General features: G+C 58.9%; 2 protein-coding genes across 5 annotated transcripts; both read right to left on the bottom strand.

Moving 5' to 3' along the window:
- Positions 1–4,560: 4,560 nt before the first annotated feature.
- SURF6 (surfeit 6) lies at positions 4,561–8,896 on the bottom strand. Its single transcript, XM_079927146.1, has 5 exons — positions 8,674–8,896; positions 7,131–7,328; positions 6,488–6,576; positions 5,289–5,492; positions 4,561–5,186 (listed from the first exon to the last, which is right to left on the bottom strand). Exons 1-5 carry the CDS (start codon positions 8,765–8,767, stop codon positions 4,707–4,709), a joined length of 1,065 nt encoding a protein of 354 aa, XP_079783272.1. The 5' UTR covers positions 8,768–8,896; the 3' UTR covers positions 4,561–4,706.
- Positions 8,897–9,890: 994 nt separating this feature from the next.
- MED22 (mediator complex subunit 22) lies at positions 9,891–16,996 on the bottom strand. 4 transcript variants are annotated; one of them, XM_079925592.1, is made up of 6 exons: positions 16,928–16,996; positions 16,157–16,308; positions 15,674–15,793; positions 14,614–14,694; positions 13,639–13,847; positions 9,891–10,675 (listed from the first exon to the last, which is right to left on the bottom strand). In XM_079925592.1, the coding sequence occupies exons 2-6, from the start codon at positions 16,277–16,279 to the stop codon at positions 10,486–10,488; spliced, it is 723 nt and encodes a 240-aa protein (XP_079781718.1). In that variant the 5' UTR covers positions 16,280–16,308; positions 16,928–16,996; the 3' UTR covers positions 9,891–10,485. The 4 variants fall into 4 exon arrangements, with proteins under 4 accessions (XP_079781718.1, XP_079781717.1, XP_079781719.1 ...); XM_079925591.1 differs by having other exon boundaries at positions 16,821–16,995; XM_079925593.1 differs by lacking the exon at positions 15,674–15,793 and having other exon boundaries at positions 16,821–16,995.
- Between the last annotated feature and the right edge of the window lie 125 nt (positions 16,997–17,121).

Raw genomic sequence — 17,121 nt, 5'->3', positions numbered from 1 at the left:
GTAAATGGCAATGTACTTTTTGTTTGTTTTGCTTTGTTGGCCGTGTGGCATGTGGGAATCTTAGTTCCCCAACCAGGGATCGAAACCATGCTCCCTGCCGTGGAAGCACAGTCTTAACCACTGGACAGCCAGGGAAGTCCCAATGGTAATGTATTTTTAGTTTCAAAGTCCACTTGTTCATAGGAACACCTGTTAGATAAGAAAGCAATTTGTTTTTTTACAATATTTACATTGTATCCTGCAACCTTGATACAATCATGTTTCAGGTTTTTCTGTCAATTCTTCTGGACGTTTACATAGACGATCATGTCATTTGCAAAGACAGTTTGATTTCTTCCTTCCCAATCTGCATGTATTTTCTTTTTCTTGTCCTGTCGCACGTGCTAGGACTTCGCTATTATGACACTGAAAAGCAGTGATGAGAAGGGACATTCTTGCCTTGTTCCTGATCTTAGCAAGAAACTTCTGAGTTTTTCGCTGTTAAGTATGATGGTATCTGTACGTTTGGGGTAAATGTTATTTATCCAGTTGAGGAAGTTTTTCTCTATTCCTAGTTGCTAGGACATATCCAGTGATCAGTCTGGCTTTAAACTACTGGTCTTATTTGTTAAAAAGTACTTTTCTTAATGCAACATAACGTGACCTCTCATGAGTGACTTAGGGAAAACCTGGGATTTGTTAGCTGGCTGGAGTTTAGCTGAGGGTAGGAGAAATCTGGTTAGTACCAGGGGATGGGATCCTGGATACATTGGCACACAGCTGCAAAACAACTTGTCTGGAGATGTGGTCACCTGAGACAGATATCTTCTGAAGGCAAGACTTTGAGAGACTAGCTGAACACCACCTTGAGAAATGAGAAAGGCTTGAGAAACTCCAGGACTGCAGGGTGGGGCTGCTCCTTTAACAGTGCTGGGTAGTCAACAGAAAGACAGGGATAGGCTCAAAGTCCTCAAAGTCAACATGGACTGAGAATCAGGGACTTCCTATTACTCTGTAGAAAAACCTCTCATCTGGTTTTCAGCTGCAAGATTGAGTTACCTGAACACCCAAGTCTTAGCTGGCCCATCAGCAAATCCCAGCAACAGGCGAATGCACCACCTTACCGGATCTCTCATGGAAAAGCTGGAGCACTGATCAGTCCTCAGAATTGAAAGGGGGATATTTGGGCAACGTTGGATGCCTCAGGTACCCTGAATACCCAACCTCACCAAGGCTCACTTTGAGAACTCAGTCCCTCCTCCCTTGGCTGATAAAGCTGTGCCTTGCTTGAACTCTTATCTGAGGAAGTTACCTCCAAGGAGAAGCCAGTCTCCCCAAACTCACTCCCATCTCACCTTGTCTCTAGACTGCTAAGGACAGTCGGATCTCAGCAGGTCCAAAGTGGCCAGTTACAAAGTCCAGTTCAGAAGCAGCTTTGACTAAATGAACAAGTATCTGCTGCTTTACATTGGACAAAAATCAGGGAAGTGTGTGGGAGCTGATTCTAGAAGTGCTTGGCCAAGAAAGGCGGGGTGCAGTTCCAGAGGGGGCTCCACCCATAAGCAGGACTCAGAGTGGGCTAGCTAGGGAACTGGAAAGGATCCGATCATTTCCTTTGTTGCTTGACCAAAACCTGGAACCCACAGTGGCCCATGCTGAGGTAAGTGAACCTTCCAGAAATCCCTTGGAACGACACAGAGGTAAGAACTCTCTCTTTCCTCTAGGCTACTCTCTACCAGGAGCGAGGCAGGCTTGTTGGAAGGTCTTAACAATGTTACCTGCTCATCCACCCGACAGGTGGTCTGGGGAGGGTACAGAAGACTCATCCTTTGCGGAGGCACTAGAAAAGCACTGTGAACAGAGCAGAGAAGCACCACGGTGGCCCTTCCCTGAAGGCTGGATGGAACGCCACGGGAGGTGCAGGGGTAGAACCATGCTCTTGGGCCAGCGCAGATCCTGGAACCCGAGGGCGGCAGGGAACACCTTACTTCCACAGGCCATGTACGTGAGGTTCCCACAGCTGTCAGGCTAGTGCAATGAACTGGGTGCGCCAACCCACGGGGGGTCTGGAGACAGCTCTCTGCCCTCTGCACCCCGACGCAGGTCTGGTGAACAGAAGCTTCACTTGAGCTACTCAGCTGCATGCAGCCCCTCACTGAATTTCTAACCATGTGTTAGTTCAACTTCTGGAGCCCCTAAGTAGAAGGAAAGGTTGACTGGGAGCCTACTTCCCAGCCTCACCCAAAGGGGCCAGTGGCACAAAACTACCCTGGCTTTGCGGGACCGTTGGAACCCCAGTTCCTGGTGAACCATGGCTCCTGAGCACGTGTCCTGGTTACAGCTATTTCCAGCTGACTCACGCTGCAACAGGAGGGGGACCTTCTGACTTGGGGACTCTTGCCATTCGGCTCTGAAAATATCTGACATTAGGCCCTTGGAAGTTCTCTCCCATGACTCTGCATTTCATCTTCTGCGCCTGAGACGCACAACACCCAAGAGGCGTGCATCGGGCCTCCTAGACTCATTCTGTAATGCTCTTAACCTCTTCTTCCCTGTTGTCCATATTCCATCGTCCACTATTGCCTCTGGCCGTGAGACGCTTCGGTTGCCACCAAAATCATGTGCAGCATGTCCTTGCTTCTGTGCACCATCAGCTCCCAGCCCTGGGCCAGGGAGGGACACGAGTGGCCAAGCCCAGGGAGGCTGGAGCATTTTCAGTGTTTCAACTTGGATACAGGCTCTGTCTCCCACCAGGTGAAGAATTCTCTGTATTTCCTCACCCTTTCTGCGCTGTATCTCCTATTGTCCAGTGCTGCTTCTAGAAATGGGGTGCTCCTGATGCCACCTGCCACCAAAATGCACCACCTGCTCACCCTGCACACCAGCTACATGAAGCTGGGGACACAGCAGCACTCCAGGTCGGAGGGGCGAGCTTCCTGGACTTCCAGGCTTCAGGGGGAGCACCCGATGATACGTCCACCAGGCCTTTTGAGATGCTCCTGCGATTTCCACAGGGGGTTTATACTCTCCCAACTCTGACTGCAACATACGGACAATAATTCGGGAGCAACTGCTGGGTGCAGAGAGTGGGACAACAGGACCCTGGAAGGAGGCGCTAGGCCAAGCAAGATGGCAGGGAACTGCGCTGCATGATGCAATCACTTCCTGAGATGTAGAACCAAGAACAGATACACATAAGCACACTTTTAAGGCTACAAAGTGCTTCTGGCACTGCCTTCGCTGTGGCCCACAGATTTTAATGCACAGCACTTTCATTACCTTTCGGTCCTAAACTTTCTCTAACATCCACTAGGGATTACTCTTTGACTCACAGGTAATTTAGAAGTGTGTTTTTAAACTTCCAAACAGGAACCTTTAACAATTACCTCTGAAGTTTTTAAATTGTTCCACAGCCAGATACGATGCCGACGCTTTGAAATATGACTTGCTTTCTGGATTAGGAGGTGGTCAGTTTTCACCACTGTTCCACGTGTGCTTGAGGTACATGCTGTTTTGTTTTGTTTTTAAATTTTTGTTGCATCCCGAGGCATATGGGATCTCAGTTCCCTGACCAGGGATCAAACCCGCACCCCCTGCATTGGAAGCAGAGTCCTAACCACCGGACTACCAGGGAAGTCCCGGTACACACTGTTTTTAGCTGCACTATTCTGTGTGTCCATCAGCTCAAGCTTACAAACGCTCTCGTTGAAACCTTCCCTATGCATCTGATTTTGTCTGCTTGGTGTATCAATTCCTAACGGAGATGTTAAAAATCTCCCACTTCGGTTTGTGAATTGATTTCTCCTTGTGGCGGGTCAGGTTCTGCTAGACAGATTTGAAGCTGCTCCTGGTGCAGGACTGTTCTACCTTCCAGGTGACCTGCACCCCTTTCATTACGTGGCGACTTTCTTTTCTCTCTACTAGTGCCTTTTCCCTTCAAATCTTCATCTTATGATACAGCCACGCCAGCTTCCTTTTGGTTACCATCTGTTTCTTAACTGGAGTTTAGTCAAAAGAATTTTATTAACAGTTTTACTGAAATATAATGCACATACCATAAGATTCATTGAGTTTTGTCCCGTGCATTCATCCCGGCTGCCTGCGGGCTTGGACTTAGCTGTGCCCCTGACCGTGCACCCTCCATTGGCCTTGCTCGGTTCTAGGTTTTACTCTTTCTCTCCTGCCTCCCCCTAGATTGATAACTGTCCACCCCACTCCGCTGTTCTTCCTGCTAGTTCACTGTTTCTACCTTTTACTGGTTACCTTAGGATTTTTAATGTGCATGTCTACCTTAAATTCTAGGTTTCACCCACCTTAGAAATTAACTTCGAATAACTCAATTCCAGGCAGCCTGAGGACGGCCCCGCCGTCTCCCAGTTACCGAGCCCGTCAACTCCACTCCAACGCAGGCTACAGGAGCTGGCTGGTTTTTGTCCTTTACCAAGTGAGTTTGCGGCAGACACAGCAGTTCCCGCTCCTGTGAACATGGGGGAGGAAGAGGGCGCCAGGGAAGCCCCCCCTCAAGACGCCCCCTCCCTCTTCGCTGCTCCCTCGCCCCCCACCCCGCAACTTTCAGGGAGCGTTCCGGCCTCACAAGAAGAGCCTAGAGCCCGGAGTTGGGTCACCCCTCCCCTGGATCCAAAGGCTCTCAAGCACACGGCAGTGTCTGCTCTCCGCTGGGACCCGGAGCCTGCGGCCACCCGGGTTGGCGCCGGGCATCCGGGCCCTCAGACCAGGCCGGCCCGCTCCAGGTCCTGGGGCAGGATGCGGCCCTTCTTGCGAGCCTTCTCCAGGCGCCGCTCGGCCCTGGCCGCCTTCTTCTTGCGCAGGTTCTGCCGCCGCCTGTCCTGCCGCTGCTGCATCTTCCCCAGCACGTGCGCCGTGCGCTTCTCCCACGCGCGCTGCCGCTGCGCCCGCCGCTTCTCCTTGCGCTTCAGGGCCTCCTGCAGCAGGTGCTCGTCGTCGCGGATCTTCACGCCCTCGGCCTTGTACAGCAGGTTGGTCCACTGCATCTTGGCCTCGAGCTCCCGGGCCTGGCCCGCGTCCTGGTCCCGCAGCTCCTCCAGCCGGGCCTGCCGCGCCTGCAGGCGCTCCAGTAGCTGCCGGTAGTTCCTGCCCGTCAGCGGCGTCAGGTTCCCCTTCAGCTTCTGCCTCTTCTCCTTCCTACGCTGGGCCTTGCTGCCCGGCTCCTCCTCGCTCACCTCCACCTCGGGGGAAGAGGGCGACGTGAGCTGAGCGCCGCTTCCCGCCCGCCTGGAGCCCGCACACTGCGCCCACCTCCACCCGCCCGACGTCCGCGCAGCGCTCACCTTGTTGAAGAGCAGCCCCGACTGGGCCTGCGCCTCCTCGTGGGGCGCCTCGGGCGGCGGCTCGGCGGCCTCCACCCCCTCGAGGGCCTCGGCCGCCTTCTCCTTTGCTCTCAGTTCCCTCCGCTTCCTCTTCTTCCGGTCGCGCTCCTGCTTCCTCCGGCGTCTTTTCTCCAAAGCAGCTGGAGACAACTCCTTGGCGCTGCCCTGCGGCGCAAGAAGGTCCTCACTCATCAGGTTCTCCCAACCGCGGGGCCCCCAGCCTGGCACATGGAATCAGGGCAGGAAAATGGGCCCGCCACGTGCAGCGTTCCACCCGGAGGTGACCTGGCACCCAAAGTGCACCCAAACAAGGCCAAGGGGACCCCACGAGAACCGTGCCTTCCTGATCCCAGGCACCTACCATACCGGGGCACTTCCCAAACATGCTGCCTCTAAGTCTCCCCAGTGACCCAATAAGGGACGTGTGGTCCTCCACCATTTCAGAGACAAGGACAAGGGGCTTAGCCAAGGCCACCACCCAGATCTTGGCGTTGGGTCAGAACACTGCACCTGTGCAGACCACTGCACGATTCTGACCCCTGCAGGGCAGACAACAGTGCTCTGGACCACTGCAGGAAGGCAGGGCCCTCGGGCCTGTCCCAGGACAGTGCAGAAAGCAGCTAGGGGACTGTCCCCACACAGCAGGAGGCTTGGGGGGGGTGGCGATGCCATCCACGCTGAGGCTGGTTGAGGTCCTGGAGCGTCCGTCCCATGCCTGTCACCTCGGGCTGGTCACCTCATCTCAGGCCCTGGCTTGCCTCACAGGGCTGTCGTGCATTTAGACAGACAAACGTGCAGGAACTGCCGCCCAGTGCGGGTGTGTAGCAAAGGCAGCTTTCCCTGAAGGGAGAGGCTGAGCCTCGCTCCAAGGCCGCAGGACGGAAGAGCCAGAAGCCCAGCACGGCCAGCAGGAGGGGGCCCTGGGGGCCGAGCTCCCCAAGATGACAAGAGCTACACCTGACCTCCTGCAGGACAGAGCTGCCGAGGCCCTGGCGGCACCCGCTGCAGGGGCGGGAACAGGGGCTGAGCCCCCCCACGCCTGCCCCGTCAGCCCCATGACAGCTGGCAGAGCTGGGGCCGACCTCAGCAAGCCCCTGGGCGTCTTCTCTCCAGGCAGGGTGCGGAAACCACCACAGGACCCAGAGGCCTCCTCCACCTACCTGGCCCCGCGCCTCCCGGATCTTCTCATGCAGGCGCTGCCGCAGAACGTCCAAGGCAAACAGCGAGCCAGGCTCACTGGCCAGGCCATCTGCAAAGAAGCAGTCAGAGGACCCAAAGGAGACGCCCCCACCCCCCGCCCTTCCTGTGCCCTCCCCAAGGGCCCAGCTTCGAAGCCTGAGTCTCCGTACACTGCCCCCCCTCCAGTGACCACTCGTGGATCTGCAGGTCAGTTCCAGTAAATTCTACCCTACCTCTTCAAGCTGGACTGGCCTCCAGGACAGGACATCCTCATGAAGTGCGGCCCAAACCCATCTCCCACTTCTTCCACCTTCTGCAGTGCCTCCCAGACCCAGAGGCAGCTCTCACACCACTTCAGAGACGTGAGGGCAGTAAAGCTACAAGCCAAGCTGCTGCAGGACCTCAGGGGGACCTGGCCTTGCCCCTCGCCATCCCAGTTACTACGTGGCCTGGAACTACTGTGCACTTCCTGAGATTCCCATCCACCCACAGGGGCCCCGTGATCTGTCCTCTGAAAACGCACTCTTCGGGAAGTCTCACACGATCTGATCGTGCCGTTATGACCAGAGAGGCCCACTTCTGTATCTGTCGCAGATCCCAGTCGACCCTGCCCACCCCCCTCACCCGCAGGGGCCCCGGTCGAGCTGCGGGCCTCATCCTCTTTCTCCTTGGCTGCCACTGGTGTCCTGGCTTGAGACTTCTCCACAGGGGCCTGGGCCTTGGGTTCTGCAGCATTCTCCTCCCGCTCCCGGGATTTCTTCTGTGCTCTCTTCCTCTTCTTTTTGCGGGGCCCAGCAGCTTCTGAGACTTGAGTTTTGCCAGCTGAAACACAAAATGAGAAAGGGCTGCCACCCCAATCCCTGTGACCCATTCAATATGTAGGAAGGTCTTGCAAAGGCTTCGGTCCTAGAAGAATGCCAAAAGCCGATCAGGATGGGGGACATGGAGACCCTCATCCGCTGAGCTCAGAACCACAAAATTCCTAGAAAGCAGACTGGCCACACTCATCAAAACCCTGAAAAACACCCCCACGCTGCCCCCGCAGTCTGCTCGTGAGCACTCACTCTGGGTACGCAGCAAGATGTGGCCTCACGATGTGCATCGTTACGTCCTTTTTTGAGTGAAAAGCTAGTTAAACCTAGCTATCCACCTACAACGACAGTGACGGCACCGCCACAAAACACACTGTGATGTACCCAACAAAACATAACGGCACAGGCTTTCACCGTAACAGATTGAGAGAGAATTCTCTGGCGGTCCTGTGGTTAAGCACTCTGCGCTCTCACTGCCGAGGGCCTGGGTTCAATCCGTGGTCGGGGACCTAAGATCCCACGAGTGTGTGTGCTGGGGAGGGCAGAAAATGCTTACATTCTACAAGGAAAATGAGAATTGAGTACACAAAATAGGAGCCAAATTGTTTCAGTGAGAAACGCTCAGAAAAAGTGTTAGAAAGACACAGATCTAACTAGTAACTGAGTGGTAAAAAATTCACTTAACTTCAATTTTCTACGATGAACACATTTTCCTTGTATAAAAAGAAAAGGTCGTTTTCCCTCTGGTAGGTCCACGGCAGACATGCCCACTCTCCCCTCCTCTGCGCCAGGGCAGGCCAATTACTGTCTGTTTCACCTAGTTGTGTATCTGCCTCCTGAGGGGGCCCTTGTCACCACTGCCGTGTAAACTCCCATTAGCAGGACCCATCTTCTTCCTTCCTTCTCCCCACACCACCACCAGACCCATAGTACTGGGCTGAAAAAGTAATTTTTTCATCATCACTCATACCTGTCTTCCCACCCGGCGTGGAGGGCTGGCTAAGCCTGTTCACGATGCCCAACGGCAGAGCAACCATTCCACGGGGTCACCTCCTCCAAACCCCGGCCGAGCTTCCAGCCCGGAGGGCGCACAGCTGAATCCCTCAGACTCCCAGACGGATGCCCCCAACGAACAAGGGAAATGGCGTTGCCTTTAAGCATCCCTTACAATACTTCCCTCTAATATTTCACAGGCTTGTTTCACGCATCTACGTGTCTACTCCACCTGAAGGCTACTCAGGTGCGGTGTGGGGCACACACCGACCTCCGCCGCGGAGGGGAGTGGGGACGCTGGGGGGGTGGAGGGGCGCCCCCTTCCGAAGCCCTCCCAGTCCCGGCCGGGGGCTGCGCTTTACCCGACTTGCGCTTCTGTGGCTCGGGGCTGGGCTGGGAGCAGATCTTCTTGGCCAGACTCTGCAGGTAGGCGTCCTTCGCAAGCAGAGAAGCCATGGCTGGAGGTTCGGGGGTCGGGCGGGGCTCGCTCCGGGGTCCTACTCGCGGTGAGGAAAGCCAGGGCGCAGCGTCCCGCGCCAGCAGCGGCAGCCACGGACATATACACTGCCCCCGGCCGGCACGACCCTCTCCCCTTCCGCTGCGCTCGCCGGAAACCAGCACGTGGGCAGGCGCGGCCAGCCGAGCGCCGAGCAGCCAGCGCGCGACGCTCGATTAACCAGGTGGCTCCAACGGAAGAGGCACGGGGGGCGGGGCGCAAAGCATTGTGGGGCGGGGGCGGGGACCGCGCCCGGCACACGGTAGGTGCTCGGTACCCGTAAAGGGGGACAGGAACAGGTCCGCAGGAATTTAGTTCTCTGGGGGCTCAGACCCCAAGTGGAAGCTGGCGAGACCGCGTTCGTTCAGAAAGGACTGCGCGCCGGGCAGGTTCCAAGGCCCCGGGGTACAAACGGCGAAGAAAACACAGCAGTGTCCTCATCAAGTTTATGTTTCAGTGGTGATTGGTAATAAATTCAGACGGACGTGGCGGGTCGTGGGTTGGCATGTCCTCCGTACACTGGGACGGTGATCTCCCTCTGGGAGGGAGATAAAGCACGCCGGTGACAAGGCTTGGGATTGAGGTCCCGGCTCTTCTGGGGGTGACACCCGACCCCCGCTTCTCAGGTGAGCCTGGCTCCAGGCACTGGGCCTAGCGTTCCACCTGGGTTGAGTCCTGAACCTCCCACTTCACTTCCCAGCTCCATGACCATGAGCACAGCACTACAACCCCTTGCAAGCCCGTGGTCACCCCTCCCTGAGATGACAATAACGAGCACCGACTCGGGGTGCAACCAGACGCACGCCGCCTAGGCCACGTGGTATGCAATAACGGCAGCTTCTCATGCATTCACCAAACATTAGGGCCCTTCTAGGTCCTAGATAGCTCTTTCTAGGCAATGGAAATGCAGCCGTGACTCCAAGCTGACAAAGCCCCTGCTTGCCCAGAGCCCCCGTGAGAAGGCTGACCTGGAGCCCCATGTTGTCCAGGCAGAGCCCAGGGGCTGTTTTCCGACAGCCACCGAGACCGAGGGTGGTCCAAAACTGATTGGGGCTGAGCAAGAAAAGGAACCGACCAAAGCAAAAGGGTGGAGCTGGTTTTATTCAACAGTCTCATCACAAAAAGAACCAAAACGTGTGCCGCAGCGGAATTAGGAAGGACCCTGCCTGACTTCTGCAAGAGTGGGCAGCCCCCTTTCCCCACAGCCCTGCAGGGGCAGTCAGCTAGCGCAGGGAGCCTCAGGGCAAGGTAGCAGGCAGAGCTCTGCATGGGGGCCTGGCCTTGGCTAGTACTGTCCACTCTGAGCACTTGCGTCCTCCATTGTAAACACCACGCTCAGGTCAGGTCTCCCAAGGCTGGGCATCCTCCCTGCCCCGCCGTTAGGTCCTCAACGGGACAAACTATCCTGGAAACTTCCTTCCAGCCAGCCAGGAAAGTAGCAAATAAGAGGTGACGACAAGAGTAAGGATGGGCCCCCCTGGCATGGCTGGGGGTATTTGATTTCCCCCAACACTCCTAGGTGGGCTGTCCCTGGGCTGACACGGTTCCGAAAGAGGCCACGGCGGCTCCCCAAGTGGGCCCCAAGGCTGAAGGGAGCTGAGGCTGTGGTGGGCCTAGAGGGGAGCACTGCACTTCATTCCTAAGGTCTAGGGGCCCGGGGAGAGGAGTCCTGGGAGGCTCAGGCGTGCTCTGCGGGGCCGGGGCCACCGGCGTGGGAGTGGGCAGGGGCTGCAGCCTGCAGGGGGCCAGCACTGGGCTCCGGGGATGCCGGCAGAGGGACTGAGAGGCCGTCGGCGGAGTCTGTGTCGAGGTCCAGCCTCCAGTAAGCTTCACACAGAGGCAGATCATTAGCTTCGCAAAGACTTGAGCTTTTCCACCACCAGAAACCCAGGGAGAGACAGGAGCAGGCAGTGAGGGAAGCCAGGGAGGGAAAGCGAGACAGAAGCAGAGTTAAGGAAACAGACCACACCCCAGGCCGGCCTTCCCCTCCTCTCCTCGGTGCTGGCCCCTCCGTCAGGCAGCCCGGCTGAGGGCGAGGCGCGGGCGGCTGCCCCTGCTTCCGGGTCCTCCGGAGAATCCGAAAGGGCGCCTTCTGGGACCAGCCACCAGCAGGCTGTGACCTCGGCTGGTCCCTTCCACTGACCAACCGGTGTCCCTCCTGCCAAGTGGCATTCCTGGTCCCTGCCGCCACCTCCTGTCCTGGCTCCAGCTGCCCTCCTCCCGCAGGGAGCTGCCAGCCTAGCCACACGCTCCCTCCAGCTGCAGGAACCAGCGTCCAGAGCTCGCTATGGCCTCCTCGGTCCCGAGGCCCCTGAGGGCAGACAGCCTGTCGTCCTTCTGGGTCTGGCCCTGGCTGGGACTCAGCCTCAATGGGTGGCAGTTAGGAGCAGAGGCCCTGGTGTTCTGTGTGATCTCAAACACGCCCCCGGCCCCTTGAACTCAGTCTCCTGTCTCTAATAAGGGGACAGCAGGGCCGGCCTCTCAGGGCGAGGACGCAGGTAAAGGGCACAGCTCGTGAAGGTTGTCAAGGGGGCGACTAGAGCATGTTCCGTCCCCACACTCGTCTCCATGGCTTTCTCCCGAATCCTGCCCTGCCTCTTGCTCCCTCCCTTGCTCCTGCCCTCAGCGTTCAGTCTCAGAAACCATCCTGGACACAGAGCGGAGTCTCAAGGAGAGTGGAGGGCAAGAGGCCGAGAAAGAGCAAGTCGTGAGCAGAAAGCAGGGGAGCGAGCGTGGAGATGGGGGTGCAGGAGATGGGGGTGCAGGCAGCCGGGACGCACGGGGAGGACGGAGGACGGGCTGAGCGCTGGTGGCCGGGGAGATGGGGGTGAAGGCAGCCGGGACGCACGGGGAGGACGGGGGACGGGCTGAGCGCTGGTGGCCGGGGTTGGGGGTGCAGGCAGCCGGGACGCACGGGGAGGACGGGGGACGGGCTGAGCGCTGGTGGCCGGGGAGATGGGGGTGCAGGCAGCCGGGAGGCATGGGGAGGATGGAGGACGGGCTGAGCGCTGGTGGCCGGGGAGATGGGGGTGAAGGCAGCCGGGACGCACGGGGAGGACGGGGGACGGGCTGAGCGCTGGTGGCCGGGGAGATGGGGGTGAAGGCAGCCGGGACGCACGGGGAGGACGGGGGACGGGCTGAGCGCTGGTGGCCGGGGTTGGGGGTGCAGGCAGCCGGGACGCACAGGGAGGACGGAGGACGGGCTGAGCGCTGGTGGCCGGGGAGATGGGGGTGCAGGCAGCCGGGAGGCATGGGGAGGATGGAGGACGGGCTGAGCGCTGGTGGCCGGTGAGATGGGGGTGAAGGCAGCCGGGAGGCATGGGGAGGACGGGGGACGGGCTGAGCGCTGGTGGCCGGGGTTGGGGGCCGAGCAGGGAGGCGCTGACAGCCTGCGGGCCCAGCCTCAGCGGAGCCCCAGCCACTTACAGGCATTTACAGACAAGAGAGGAACTCAGCCTCTCGAGGCAACGGGAACAGCGGGAAGGGACCCCAGGCCGGACCAGAAACCCCTCTGGGTGAACCAGAGACTGCCGGGGCCAGAGCCAGGACGCGAGGAGCCTGGCTCTCAGACGCCCTGGGTTCCCCTGCGGCCCTGCCGCTCTGGCCCTCAGCCTCAAGAGGCAGGGCTGCGTTGCTGGCCTGGGACATAGGGGACAAGCAGGGCTGTGAGCAGCGTCCCCAGCAGGGTCTGAAACCCCCCAGGGACCCACTTGGGACCCCTCTCTGAAGGCCCGGTGTGTAGGAGGCACCTGCCGCATGTCTGCTGAGCCGTGGGTATCAGGGACTAGAGAAGGCCCCGGAACCCTCTGGAAGAGGCTAGACCGCTCCCTCTGGGCAGTGACACTCTGTCCCTTCCCGCAAAGGCCAAGATGGGCGGGGACCACGAGGGGTGGCACTGAGTCCAGCGCAGTGAAACCAAGCCCCAGACCACTGGCTCTGGGCGTCTGTGGCCCCAGCATGGCCGCCATGGGACAGAAAGGAGCGTTGAAAATCCACGACAGGAAGGACACATTGTCAGGAAGGGCGAGAGGGGGTGTGGACTCCATGTCTGCTGGACCGAGTCTCGATCTTTCCAAGCTAATGGGGACAGAGATGTGGGATCTCTCCAGCCTCAGTTTCCCCAAATGTAAATTACACCTGGACTCTGATTTCTCAGGCCCCCTCCGGCTCAAACCGCCTCAGGTCTCAGGATTCTAAGTGGCCACACGAGGGCTGGGGTGACGGGTCTTGCTCCTGCTGTATCCCTGGGGCTCAGCATGGGCCTGGCATGTAGGAGGGCTGTGGTCTGTGAACAAGGCTGAGCTGAATGGGGGCTCAGTGGTCCAAGTGCCCAGGCCTGGCTTTCAAGGCCATCCTCTGCTTGGGTTTTCTCCTCCTCCTTCCCAGAAACCCCCACCCCTGACACACAGGGTGGGTATTCAGTGACCCCCATAAGGAACAACATCCCTGGGCAAGCACTGGAGTCCTGGACATGAGCCTGGGTGGCCAAGAGAGCTAGCCCCGCCTTGGCTGGAATGTTCAGGTATTGCTCAGACAGCTAGGAGGAACAGACAAGCCCCCAGACAGAAACGCTGCCTTGGCCCTCCCAACCCTTGAGGCTCTGTGATTTTCATCCCGATGCCCGGGCCCCGGTAGACGGCGTAGGTTGTCTGTAGATCAAACGCTCTGACCATGAGTCTCCTCTGAAACCCAGGCAAAGGGCTCTGTCGCCAAGACCAGGAAGGATTTGGAAAAACAGGACCTTCGGGCTGCCAGGTGGGGCTGGGCCACCCCTGCTGGCCGGGCCCAGGTCCACAGGTCCGCTCTGCACGGGGTCCAGCCCTATTTGTACCTGGACGAGTAATACTCCTCCTCCAGCTCGTAGAGGTCTGTGGAGACCTCATCCCGCAGGGCGATGAGCTTCCGGTCACACTCCTCCTGCAGAGCTCGCAGCTGCTGGCTGCGCTCGTCGATGGCCTCGTTCACCGACGGGAAGTCGTTGAGGATGAGGAACTGCTTGAGGTCGGACACCAGCTTCATCAGGGACTCGCCGGCTCGGACCTACGCGGATGGGGGCGGGGCAGCACAGTGAGGGACTGACAGCAGCCTGCCTCTGTGTGCCTGGCGCTGGATAAGCAATGGCCCCAGCTGCCTCACCTGCCAAGTGGGACCACGGCGCTAACATAGGGTCATTGTGAGAAGTGAGGAAACTAGAGCGCAAGCTACGGGGGGAGGGGGGAGGGGGAGGGGGAGGGGGGAGGGTCCCTGGCACCAAGGCAGGTGCCGTCAGCCCCCCAGTCCCCATGCGCCCCTGGCCTCTGCCTTCTGCTCCTGCTGGTACGATCACCAAGCTCACTTGCTATTCAAGCACACATTCTGCTTCTCAAAACCTTGAACCCCAGATCCAACTACCACCCCATTCAACCTCCTGCCCTGCTCTTCCTCAGGTGCAGCGCATCTGCCAGTTGTGGGGGGGATTCCTTTAGGACCTTGTCCTGTGCATTTTCATCCGGGGACACAGACCTATGGAAATACTTGCTTGCCCTGCTTGTTCTGTGACATCGAAAGGGATCAAAATGCACGTCCCGTTTCATCTGGCCATTTGCTTCCCGCACTTATAAAGAATCTTCAGCGAGGAAGGGGTGACCTCTTTCTAACCACCGCCCAGCATTCGACAGGATGGCCGTGGCCCCTTACGCGGCTGCCATGGACAGCCCTCCTCTCGAGCGGAGTCTCCTGAGAAGTGGTTTGCCCCCCACCCAGGGAACCCCAGTGGGGACCACAGGGTTCCTGGAGCCCGGGCTGTCCCCTCCACCTGGTGACTCACGATGTTGGCGGCTCGCACGTGCATCTCGTAATTATCCTGCTCGCCCTGAGTGGCCCTTGACACCTGCGTCTCGTCCTCAATCTGGAGGGCAAACAAGAAAGCCTAGAATGGGCAGGCGCCCCGGCCCTCAGGCACCTGGCAGTGGCGGCATGACCGCACTCGCCACACCCTGTGGCCTATCGTGCCCTCTGCGCACCGGGTGCTGCCAACCAGACCTCAGGCCGTGTGCGCCGTCACTCCCTCTAGCTCTGTTCTAAGGAGATGACAGGCACCTTCACCAGGACCAGTGGATGCCTAAGGACACCAGCCGCTGTGCCAGGTGCGGGGAGGTGTTGATCCTGTCTTTTTGGGGGTATGGAGTCCTGTTCAGCACTGATGGCGTCCCTAGCTCAGGTGCTCACTGACCTGCTAAATGGATCAATAAAACGACAATGTGTTTTTTCAAGTGACCGTTTGCCGAGTACTTCCTGGGTGCCAGGCACTGTGTTAAGCACTTGACCATCATCTTAGGAAACTCACAGAAGCCTGGACCGCCATCCCTGGTTTACAGGTGGGTAAACCTGAGGCCGGGACAGACCTGAGCACACTCAAGGTGTCTCAGGCAGTAAATGGCAGAGCCAGGAGTCCTGCCCCGCCCATAGCCTGTTAGGCTGCTAACTGTCCCAACCCACCCACCAGGCCAGGGTCCGGGCAGGGGTCAGGGCACCCTAAGCGGTTAGGAGCCAGACTTCCCGGGTTCAAATCCCAGCCCTGCCAGTTATTAGCAGAATGACTTTGGGCAGGTTGGTAAACCTGAGCCTCAGTTTCCCCCCGTGAAAAGGGAGAGGACAACAATGGTACCTGCCCCGTAGAGTTCTTGTGAAGACTAAATGGGACGGGACACAAAGGGCCCTCTCGGCTCGGCCTGACACGTGGTGAGCACGAAATAAACTCTAGCTTTCATCGTTACTCTCAATGCTCAAACAAGCCTTACAAGTCTGCAGCGGTCATGCAGAGATCCTGCCCCAATCCGGTCAGTGGGCTTGCCTGACCGGAACCAGACACTGACCACTCTACCCACCTGGGAGGCCTTCCCCGGCTTCTCTCCCCGACGGCGTGCGCTCGCAATAATCCCCATGGTAACCGCTTTACACAGATAAACTCCTCCAGTCATCACAAGGACCCTGCGATGCAGGGGAAACTGAGGCACTGAGAAGTCAAGACCTCATCCAAGCCCTTGCCGCTAGTAAGCGATGCTGGACGTTGGATCCCGGCAATGTGACTGGAGTCCCCTACAACTGCCTCACCAGGACCTGTAACTGGTCAGTTTATCTATCTGTTGACCAGTTTGTTATTGTCAGTCCCCTTGCGGCTCTCCCAAATGTTCTCCCCATGGGGACAAGGGTTCACTGGTATATCGCCATCGCCTGGCCCGGAGCAGCCACGTCGAGTGGGTGCTGTTGCAAGCAGGCACCCTGGCTCCGTTCACCACTGTCCACAATCTCTAGACCCTGCTACTTCCCTTGGTCTCAGAAGGGGCAGCAGACCGGCGGCCCCCACCCACCTTGGCGGTCTTGATGATCTCGGTGAAGTTGTCCATGATGGACTTGACATCATCCTTGAGTCGCTTGTTGTAAGACTGCAGCAGCGTCTCCTTGCTTTGCGGCAGGGCTCTCTGCTGGGCCATGGCGGGGCCTCGGGCACGGCAGGGGGCACCTGGGACCCAGAGTCTGGTGTGACAGAGCGAACCCCAGCCTCCCACCCTCCAGGCCCCCGCCTCGGCAGGACCCGCAGCTCTCCGGGGATTCCCTGTCTGCCAAACACACTCGTCCAAGCATCCGCACACAGTGCACTGCGGCGTCTCCTCCGGCCCGCGCCCCTTCCCCGGAACCCCGACGACACCCTGATGGGCTCCGGCGCAGCCTTCTCAGAGGCCAGGCCCACGCACGTCCCCCACCTGCCCTGGCCAGCCGCTTCCCCGCCAGCACTTCTGCCCTACTCCTCACCCGAGGAGCCGCTCGGATCCTACCCCACCTCCTCCAAACGCACTTGGCCTTCACCCCCAATCCGTCGCCCTCGTCTCCACGCCGGGACCCCCGGGGGCCGCCCCACGGGACCTCTTGGGCTCCTGAGCTCCGGGGTCTCTGCTGGGACCACCCTCCCGCCCCGCGCCAGGTGCCTCCGGGCTGCGCGTGCTCCGGTCCGGATGGCCCCCAGACCGAACTCGCGGTTCTTAAGCCACTTTGGAGTAAATCGCACGAGAAGATCGCCGACACCGCCGCCACGCCGCCCCAACGCCCACACCTGGTCCGCAGAGCCGGGGACCGGCGGGTACCTGGCCAGGGCGGGCTGGGGACGAGCGCGCGCCCCTCCGGAGAAGTCCCGGCTCCCCGGCGCCTCTCCGCGCCGCTTTCCAAGCAGCTCAGACCCGTCGTCCGGCTCTAGGTACCGCCCGCCGGGCGGGAGAAAGTTCTGTCGCTTTAAATCCGAAATCCCGCACAGGCTTTAGTTCTCGCGATCTCCGAGGTC

The sequence above is a fragment of the Stenella coeruleoalba genome (assembly GCF_951394435.1).
Source record: "Stenella coeruleoalba genome assembly, chromosome: 7".
In the NCBI taxonomy this organism is placed as follows: Eukaryota; Metazoa; Chordata; class Mammalia; order Artiodactyla; family Delphinidae; genus Stenella; species Stenella coeruleoalba.
Note: the sequence above shows the minus strand (reverse complement) of the source record. Positions and strands in the feature narration are given on the sequence as shown.